The sequence below is a fragment of the Gaeumannomyces tritici genome (genome assembly GCF_000145635.1).
Source record: "Gaeumannomyces tritici R3-111a-1 unplaced genomic scaffold supercont2.6, whole genome shotgun sequence".
NCBI lineage: Eukaryota > Fungi > Ascomycota > Sordariomycetes > Magnaporthales > Magnaporthaceae > Gaeumannomyces > Gaeumannomyces tritici.
The window spans coordinates 2,930,959-2,941,113 of record NW_008804550.1 but is presented as its reverse complement, the minus strand read 5'-3'; the positions used below and the strand labels follow the sequence as shown (position 1 = coordinate 2,941,113).

General features: G+C 36.8%; 2 protein-coding genes across 2 annotated transcripts; one reads left to right on the top strand and one right to left on the bottom strand.

The window, feature by feature from the left end:
* Positions 1 to 4,508: 4,508 nt before the first annotated feature.
* On the top strand, positions 4,509 to 4,946 carry GGTG_11351 (hypothetical protein; the record flags this gene model as incomplete). The annotated part of the gene is made up of 2 exons (XM_009229237.1): positions 4,509 to 4,605; positions 4,759 to 4,946. Coding segments are annotated over 2 exons (285 nt in total), but the record flags the coding sequence as incomplete, so codon positions are not given.
* A 3,184-nt stretch (positions 4,947 to 8,130) lies between these two features.
* On the bottom strand, positions 8,131 to 9,282 carry GGTG_11350 (hypothetical protein; the record flags this gene model as incomplete). Its single annotated transcript, XM_009229236.1, has 2 exons — positions 8,131 to 8,686; positions 8,981 to 9,282. The coding sequence occupies 2 exons, from the start codon at positions 9,280 to 9,282 to the stop codon at positions 8,131 to 8,133; spliced, it is 858 nt and encodes a 285-aa protein (XP_009227500.1).
* Between the last annotated feature and the right edge of the window lie 873 nt (positions 9,283 to 10,155).

The following is a 10,155-nucleotide window of genomic DNA, read 5'->3' as shown; positions in this document are numbered from 1 at the left end:
AATTTGCGTTATGCCTTTATGCAAACGTTACACGTTTTTGGTATTTATTTTAAAGTTTTTGGCTGCGTGTTAAATTTGCCAACCCGTTTTTAAAGGAATTGTATAACTTTAAAATAGCTTTAAATGTTTTAAATTTGTAAAGCGGGAAGTTTTTGGTAAGCCCGTTTGCTGGCATAAAAGCGGTTTTAAAATATATTACGTCGAACGTTCTTTTTTGGTACTTTTAACGTAACCACATATTTATAATATCCACGTGCTTTAAAGCCGTATTAATGCGGGTGCTTTTTTCGATTACCAATTGGATCGTTTGTATATTGTTACAATAAAGTTTTTAAAAAGTATTAATTTCCAAGCGCAAATTTTGGAAAAGCCTTTGCATAGCGATAATTTTTTTTTCCAGCTTTATAAGCGCCAAAAGCTTTGCTTTTATAGTAAACGTTATAATGGTAGCTTATTTCCCTGCTTTTTACGTTACGGGCTTTCCGAATAAAAACATAACGTATTTTTTAAATAACCTTTTCGTTTTTTTATCGTTAGCGAAAAAAGCGTTTAAAGCAAAAAGCAAATGGTTGGATTTTGGAACGTTCCTTAACCGGATGCAATAAAATTTTAACCTTTTTAAATACAAAAAGGTATGGTTTGCCGTTTTTAAATGCTTTTTATTTGGGTTTGTAAGGTATTTGGAAAGTTTTGCGCTTGCAAAAGCAACGTTTAAACGGATAGTAATGGCCGTATAAAGTATAAACCCGACTTTTTTTTGCATGGCCAAAACCTTGGCGGGTATCGCTATCCCCAAATTTTTTTTTAAGCGTTTGGCTAAGCAACGGGAAGCGCTTTACGCTTTTGTTCTTAAAGTTAAAGGTATTAACGATTTTGTCGATGTAAAAGTCGTAATGCAAAGTTATTATTCGTACTTTCCTGTTTTTTACAATTTAAATTTTAAGGAAAATTTTAAATAATCCTTTTTTTATTTTGTACTTTTTTTTAAAACCGTTTAACATTTTCGTTGCCATTTTTAAATTCGTAGCACGGTTAAAAATAATTATATCGTTAACGTATAAAAAAAAAAAACCTTACGTTTTGTGCTTATAAATAAATAAAGCTTTTTTGTTAACGGGGTAAGCTTTAGCTTTTTAAAGGTTTTTTCGAAAGCTAAATATTATAATTTCGGTAAATTTCGTAGCCCGTACAAGGCTTTTTTAAACCGTGCTACAAACTTTTTTCGGTAATACCCAAAAAGGAACTTTACGTAAATGGGTATATGGTTATCGCTAATTTTTGCGTAAAAAAAAGCTTTGCTAACGTTAATTTAATGCGTTTCGAAATTAAAATAAGCTATAATTGTTATTATAATTTTAAAATTTTTAGCTGCAAGCGTAATAGCGTAAATTTTTTTTAAACCGTTGGGTTATTAATTATTTTTAATTACCGCGCGGGATTTATAATCCGTAACGTAACCGTTTTCGTTAAATTTGTAAATAAATATTTAAATAATGTTAATAGCTTTATTACCAAATAGGTTTTTTAAAAATTTTTTCCAAATTCTTTTTTTTAATAATTTGTTAATTTTCCCAAAAGCAAATTATTTAAATTCTTTTTTATGCGGGTGCGTATTAAGCTTTTGTTAGGATTTCGGAATTTGTTGTAATTCGTTTCGGTGCAACCGTTTATTTTTTTAAAGGCTATTGCATTTTAATGTTTTCGTTACGGCAATTACAATTATTTCGTAAACCGGGCAATGGCTAAAATTATTTTTTTTAATTACCGTTTATTAATTAAATAAATACGTATCGAAAAAAGCTTGCTAATTTTCGTTTATTAAATTTGTTTTAAAAGCAACGTTTTTAATTTCCGGTTTGGAAGCGTTAAACGCTATCGCTAAGCCGTAATAAAAAATGGCGTTGTTAAAGTTATTGCGTTATTTGCTTTTCCTTTTTTCTTTTTTTTTTTTTTTTCCTTTTGCGGCCGCCCGCGTTACGGCGCGAATTGCTTTAAACGTAGTTATTGGTAAATCCGGTAAAAGCGCGTTAAAAAAAAAGGCTTTAAGCGAAAGCAAAGGGCCCGTTCCTTTGCGGGGTTGGCTTTTGCCCTTTTTAACCGGAAAAAAAAAGGAAAGCGGCGCTTTTTGCTTGTTTAAATTTGCTTTAAACAAACCTTTAAAAGCTTTAAACGCTTTTAGTATCGCGATTAAAGGCGTTGCAAAAGTGCCGCTTGTAATTGCAACTGGTATATCCGGTTTTGGGGTAAGCAAAAACCGGTTTATTGCTTTGTAAAGTAAAGCTAGCTTTAACGGTTTTAAAAATTGTTTTTTGGGCTTGTCGTTATTTCCACCCCTTACCGGCGGAAAGCTATCGCTTTTTCCGGGCCGTATAAAGCCGTAATACGAATTGCCCATACGTGGGAAGCCCGTATTACGCATTTGCTTTGCTTTATGGCCATTTTTTAAAGCATTTGGAATTAAAAATTTATGCGCGTTTGGATCCGGCCCGTTGGCCGAATCCTTTGCGGCTTTAGCTTTTGTGGTTACAATAAAACCTGGCTTTTTTACCCCCAATTTTTAACCTTAATATTTGGTAACGAAAGTGGGTGCTTAAAGCTTTTTCGGTTAAAAAAGCCCCAGCGCATTAGCAATTCCTTTTTGGGTTGCAAGCGGGTTTTCCGTTTTGTCGTATTTAATTAGCAAATTGTAAGTAACCACGTTAATCGGGTTTTTTTTTATTTGCTTTTAAAAAAGCTTTTTTTATTAAATTTAACGTTTTTTGTAATTATTACTTTTTTTAACGGAACCTAAATCCGGTAATATTAAAGGCTTGGTAACCCATTAAATATCCAACCCCGGCACGAAAGTTAATTTTAAAATGCTTAAAATTCGCGTTGTAAAACCTTTTTACGTTTAAAGGATAAGCTTTATACCCGTAAGCGTAAATGCCGTTTTAATCCGGTTTTAAATCGGTTATTAAACCCGTAAAAAGCTCCGGGGCGTAATGCCGAAACCACTTTTAAAACCAATTTAAAAGGATATCGTTAAAAACGCGCATGCTTTTTAACGGTAAAAAATTTATATTTTTTAACCAAACGGTAACGTAAACCGCTTCCGGCCATAAATGCTTAAAAAGTCCTGCGCTTTCGCGCATGCGTATTTTTTTTGTAATAACGTTTTATCCCGTGCGTTTAATTATTCCGTTAAGTTCGTAAATGTATAACGGTAAAGTTTCGATAACGATGCTTTTAATTTAAGCCTATTTTTCGTACTCCAAAAACCCTTTTACAAATATAATGGACTTTTTTTAGTCGTATTTAAAAATAGCAATAAGCAATTTGTATTGTTTTTTTACCCACGCTTTTTATTCCTTTAAAATTTTAATAACCGTTGGTTTTTTTTGTTTAAAATTGTAAAGCTCCAAGTTTTGCCGCTGTATTTATCCATTAACAGCAAAACCCAATTTATCCTTAATTTCGATTTAAAGTAATTAAATAAATTAAACCAAACCTTCCAAAAAAGGCGCATAGCCCTTTTTATAAAGCGCTTGGAAACGACGGCTATAGCATAAATTATTGCGCATGCTTTGCATTTAATCCGTTTAAATCCTTTAATTTTAACGTTCCGGGCGTTTTAAACGAAAGCTTTTAACGCTTGTAATCCCAAATAACCATTGCGCAAATGCCAAAAATTAGCGGTATTTTTTTGCGGTTTCGTAAAATTCGAAAATGGACGCTACGTATGCGTAGCACGCTTGCGGCGTAAAAATTCTTTAATTGCAAAAGCTAAAACCGTATTTTTTGGGAAAAATTGCAACGTAATTAATATAAAATAAATAGCAATAGGTTTGTATTTATAAAACATTACGTTATTTTTGCGCTAAAAGCGTTTAATTACTTTCCCGTTAATAACTTTTTTAATGCGCAAAATTGCGTTTTTCCCGCAAAATTATACCTTTTTGGCGTTTAAATAAGCTTTCGAAATAATATTAATATAAAAGCCTTTTACCAAAGCAACGTTATAAAGCTTAAAGTTTCCGCTTTCGTCCAAAAAGCTAAAAAGCGTACGAATACTTCGTTCCAAAATTGGAAAGTATTAAATGCCGCATTAAACCGTTTTAATACCGTTTAACGATTGGAATAACTTTTCGTTAAAACGCTTTTTATCGTTAACAATATAAAGCGAACCGCAATTATCGAATAGCGTATTTTCGAAATAAATGTTTTTTATAATATTAAAAGCCAAAAAAAAGCTTTAAAGCAAAAGCACTTTAAGCACGGCCGCGTTTAAATCCCATTTTTTTTTAAAATTCGGGGATTAAAATTTAACGCGCTTTCGGTTTGCTTCCCCCAAACGGAATTTTTAAATTTGCTTTTAAAAAGGAAGGATTTTTTAAATAATTTTTAACGGTTTTTTTTAAAAACTTTTTAATTTTTTTGCACTTTTCGTTATTTGGTTTGTTGCAAAAGCGTTTGGAATTGCCGGTAAGCACGTAAACGAGCTTTTAGCAATTTTCCGGCTTTTAGGAATGGTTTTAAATGCAAACCGGGCATTTATACGTTATTGCGTTATTTTGCTAAATGCTTTTAGCTTTTTTATTTTTATTTTTAAATACGCCCTTAAAGGTTAAAAACGCGAATTTTTTTTTAATGCCCGAATTATTAATGCGGTGCTAAAAAAGAATCGTTAAAAATTTAATAACCAAAATATTCATTTTTCCCGTAAAATTGCCCGTAATTACTTTTTAACGGTAACGTTTTGTTTAAAAAGGGTTAAAGCGCTCCATATGCTTAAAAAAGTTAAGCATAAGCGTAAAACTTTGTATTTTAAAAACGTTTTTAATTTTGGTTTAAATAAAAATCGCTTGGAATTTCGAAAACCATTGGTTAATATTTATAATGCTAGCGGCCTTTTTAAGCGTATTGCGGTACTTTTAAAAGATTATTTAAATTTCCATTATGGAAATGGAAGCGTAAAGCGCTTTTAAGCAAATAATAATGCTACGAAAAGTAACGTAATTATTGGCTTAAGCTTTTAGCTGCGCGTTTGCAAGCGCAATAAAGTTTACAAAAAAGTTAATCCATTTGGAAAGGGTTGTAATTTTTTTCGAAACGGTTTTGCTTGCGGTATTTTTTGCTTTAAGCGCTTTTTTGTGCTTGGCTTTAAAATTACCTTTGGTAAAAACCGAAAGGGCTTGGAAAGGTTTAGGATTAAATTTTCGCGTGGCTTTGCTTTTGCTTTGCCAAGCCTTTAAATAAGCCTTTTTTTTCGGTCGAAAGGATTGTTTGCCAAACCAAGCGTTTAAATTTATGGTTTTTAACGTGCTCGGCCCGGGCTTTTGCTGCAAAAAAGTTAAAATTTAGGGTTTCGTTGGCTTGCACGTCGTTCGGGAATTTTAAATTAAGGTTAACCTGGTTTTAAATCTTTAAAATTAATGCGTTTTAACAAAGCGCCGTAAATTACGTAAACCATTGCTTTTAATTTTTAAACAACGCTATTACGAAAAAATTGTTATCCGTACCATTTATAATTAGTAGCAACCGGAAGCTCGTAAAAGTAAAGCGGTAAAAGATAAAGGGTTAAAAGCTTTAAAAGCGTAAAAACGTAAAAGTTAAAAAAGTAAAATTTAATAAAGGTTTTTGGCAACGTTTGGAATTAATAACGGAACTTGCTTCGGCAAAAAAAACTTTGTTAAAAGAAATTTTAAAAGCGTAAAAATCTTTCCGTAAAAAAATCGCGAAAAGGGAAAAAAAAATAAACGCGCTTGGAAAAGCGCGTTTGGAAACGATTTAATAAAAATAATAAAAAGGGAATAAATCCGTACTGCTAAGCCTTTTACTTTACGTTAAAGGGTTTAAAAGTCGCCGGGCTTATAACTGTTGCAAATATAAAGGATAAGCACGGTATAAGGCTATTCCGGTTAATATGCTTTAAAAAAAAAGGATTTAAAGTGCAGGGTCCCGTAAGGGCCTTTGCCCTTTATATACACGTAACTCCCTGTTTTCCTTGCTTATTAAGCTTCCCTCTTAACGCCTGGAAGCGTTACACGCTTTCAGGCAGGGGAACCGCTTTTCCAATGCCTTAAGCATTTAATATTTATGCTTAAGGCTTCCTTACGACAGTATATACTGTTTACTTTGTAACATATTTTATTTTAAATATTTTATTACAAATTGGTTTAATGTTTAAACCTAATCGATTGTGCTATTTCGTTTTTTTCGTTTCGTTTTTATAATTTTCCCGTATAACGTTGTTAATATAAAACGTTTGCAGCGTATTAGCTTTAAAAAGGTTTCGCTTTTTGCGTTACATTTATTGTATAAATTTTAAATTAAATAATAAAGGTTAAAATTATTTGTAAAAATTGTATATTTTTAAATTAAATAAATAGCAATTATAATAAAAAATATTGCTTAATTAGGTTTTATTTTAAAATTTGGTAAATATATCGAATAAATTTTAAATAAGCTTTTTAACGTAATAATTATAATTAAAGCTTAATTGTAACCGCACCAAACGGTTTACAATTTTAAAGCAAAACGGCTATGCACGTAAAGTGTTGCGTTAAAATTGGATTTTTAATAATAAATTAATTCGTAATTACAACCGTACGGGTTCGAAAAGTTTTCGTACCGGTTGCGTTCCGGTTTTTAAATGGCTATAATATCGTATTATTTATTGCTATAAAAAAATTGCTTTTTTTTCCTTTTTTTATATTTTAATATAATATGCTTATTATTTTTATAAATTGTTATTATTGTTATTGGTTGGTTGGTTAAAATTAAAAATAATTTTAGTTGCTAAAAAATCGAACGAATTCGATGCGGGTTCAAACCGGGTTGGTTAAAACGTTAACGGTTAAAGCAAAAGTAAAACAAAAGCGTTAAAATCGGAAGCAAAGTTAAAGTAAATAATGGTAATAATAATTATAAAATTGTTAAATGCTATTAATTATTAGCAATTCGGGGTTTAAACGTTTTTTTAATTTTATTAAAGCTGAAAAAAGCAAAATTTGGATTAGTAAAACAACGGTTTATCGTAAAGGCCGGTTTAAAAAAACTTATTATTTTTTTATTGCGGAACTTTCGTAATTTGCTTGTATTCCTTTTATTTAGGGATTTTTTTTATTTTTGTTGCTTTTAGCAAAAAACCGTTTCGTTTGCGTTTTGTTAGCAATTTTAAATCGAATAAATCGTTATTTTTTGTATAACGGTTAAAAAAGGCCCGGGGGGGGGGGGGGGGCGGTATTAAAGAACGCGTAAAGCCGAATCGTAAGCGGGTAACCGCCGGTTTAACCGCTTTGCAATAATTTAACGATTAAAATTAAAACGTAATTAATAATTTATTTTTAAACGTTGCGTATTTTAACAATAATTTCGTTTTTTATAATGCAAAATTAATTAAATATGCAATTGCAAAGGTTACGGGTTCGCGTTTTTAACGCGTTTATTATAATTTTAATTTATTTTTCCACAATTTTAAATATTAATTCGATATTACCAAAAAGTACAAAAAGCTTTAATTTTTTAATTAATTGGTTTTTTAAATTTGCAATGCTAACGCGCGTTAAAAAAGGGTTAAAAGCGTTAGTTATAATGGTGCTATTGCTGGCTTTAAAGCGGTTGGTAACCGTTCCGTCGCTTACGGGGCTACTGGCGCCGCCAGCAGCCGCGCCGGAGGCGCGCTCGCGCGCGGACATACGTCCGGTAGCGAGCCGGGGGCGAGGAATTTAAATTTAATGTTAAATTTGTTGTAGCTAATGGCGTTCTCCCGTCGCGAAGTCGGGGAGGCAGAAGCTTCTTCAGGAAATGGTAATTTGTTTTAAAAAGTATTTAAACGCTACTTTTTACTCCCGTTAAAGCTTTTACCATTCCGTTAAAGCAAGTAGTTAGCGCTTACAGTTACTCCCTTACGCGTAAACATGCAATGAAAGCACCGCAAACCATAATGAAAAATGTTAGCCAAATAAAATTTATATATTATGCTGAGGTGGTCGTCTTTCTCTATTGCAGACAGCACCCCTGGCGCCTAATGTGTATATGTCAAGGTGATGGTATAACCATCAGTCATAGCGTCGTAAATCCAAACAACCAGAAGCGCCGAGCAGGTCATGTCCAGGGGCTCCAAAGTGCAACATATGGACATGTGCATCAGCCACGGTAGCAGGCCGAGACTTTGCCGAAGTAAAAGCTGTGGGCGTCGAAGTTTAGGCTGAGGCCCTTGCTGGCCCGGCAGCCTGAAGGCTTGATGCCCCAGCACATCTGAATCTCGTTCAGAGGGTAGTCCATGGTGGAGGCGTCCTTCCTCGAGAGCCAAAACTCGGGGGCGATGTGGGCGAGGCCGAAGAGCGAGGCCGGGAGCGAGGGGACCGGGTCGTCGTAGTGAGTGACGCGGTAGTTGCGGCCCTGGTTAGGCGACTGGGCCGAGACAAAGTTGGCAAAGTCGTTGTTCCCGAGCCGGGGGGAGCCGAATGAGAAAATGTCGGCAACAATGCCGGCGCGGCGCAGATAGGCGGCCGAGATGGTGGCCAGTGCGCCGCCGGCGCTGTGGCCGGTGCAGATGACGTAGTAGCCGGGGAATTGAGCCCGGGCACGGTTAATGGCGTTGAAGATGGCGCCCTGGGTTTGAGTCCAGGCCTTGCGGTAACCATAGCTGATCTTGCACCCCCTGCAAAGGTCATCAGCCTCGGCCGTGGTGAAATCGATCCTGCACAGCAAGTAAATTGGGTTAGAATATAGCCTCACTTCGAGATGGCGCTCAGGGGCGTCCCAATGGGGCCTGGAAAGGGCTGAGAAGGTTTACGCACTCATTTAGATACGACTGGACCGTCTTAGACCCCATAAAGGCAAGGACAATGACGCGTTAACTGTGGTCAACCATAACAAGGCCGTCCATCCTGATGTTGATGTCGGTACTAATGTTGGATATGAGAGTTAGCGAACTGCCACTATCAAGGCGAAGAAATATATGGGAAAAACAAGTGGGGCAGAAAGGACATACTTGAGGTGGGCATAGTTGACGATGTTGGCCAAGCCAAGACTGGGGCATGCGTTATTACCGCACGTCACCTTGGTGCCGACCTGGCTCGCGTCATTGTTGCAGTAAGCGGCCTTAGCGAACTCGATGGCATACTTCATGTTGTTTAGGTCGATGGTGTTCTGCCTAGCCTCGAGAGAGCTGTTGGTGCTGTGAGGAGGCGTGAAAGACAGAGCCTCGACGACGGCGGGCGTGGACGGCGCGGCCAGGAGCCCCCGAGGCAGCGCCAGGGCGGCGAGTACCGAGGAGATGAGTGCGGAGCGCATGCTTGCGGATTGCCGTTTGTTTTGGGAACGGAACAAAACGTGGGCGGTACGCCTGGGCTTGTGGATGTGAAGGAAGCCTGAGATGAAGATGTCTCGAGTAGCTCAAATGGATGGCCGGCGACACCAAGAAAACAGAACAGAGCACCGAGGCGACGCCGCGGGCTGCATATAAAGGAATGAAGACGCTGTGATGGATGCGAGCGAGCCGCCATGTTTGCACGCCCAGACCCGGTGCTCCCCCTCGTTAACCCTGGACATCCATCGTGGAGCATCGTGGAGCATCGTGGAGACCCTATATCGGTAGGTGGAGGTGGGTATACCGATCAATGCACGACCCCCAGAAAAAAAACCGGACTGCAAAATTTATTCCCCAGCACCACAAAAAAGTAGCCCACTCAATCTGCAGTCATTTTGCCCTCTGCATCTATGATCCGGCAAAGCGAAAAACATCATTGTGGCTATAAGTAGTGCCTTTTGCATCAAGATAATTACAAATCCCTTGAACGCGTATTCTTTTCGGTGTAGAGTGGTGCGCGGGCATATTGTTCGGTTTTGGTGCTGGTGCAATTGTGTTGGGAGAGGTAGAGTTTGGGTGGGGAAAAACATTTGCAGTCCGGTTTTTTTCCCGGGCATCGTGCAATGCTTCCTGGGACACACGATCGCACTCCATCGCCAAGCAGGGCCGCCAGTGTAATTTTCACGGCGCTCGGACGCTGTTGGGTCGACGAATTGCACAAAAAACGGGGATTCAGCTCCAGCTCCAGCGTCTTCAACAGCTAGCGTCTCCACCGTGGAGGCTCATTGTCAGGGTTGAGTCCAAGGCGAGGGTTCAACGCACATTTGAGATCTGCCGAGGCAACATGACGGGCATTG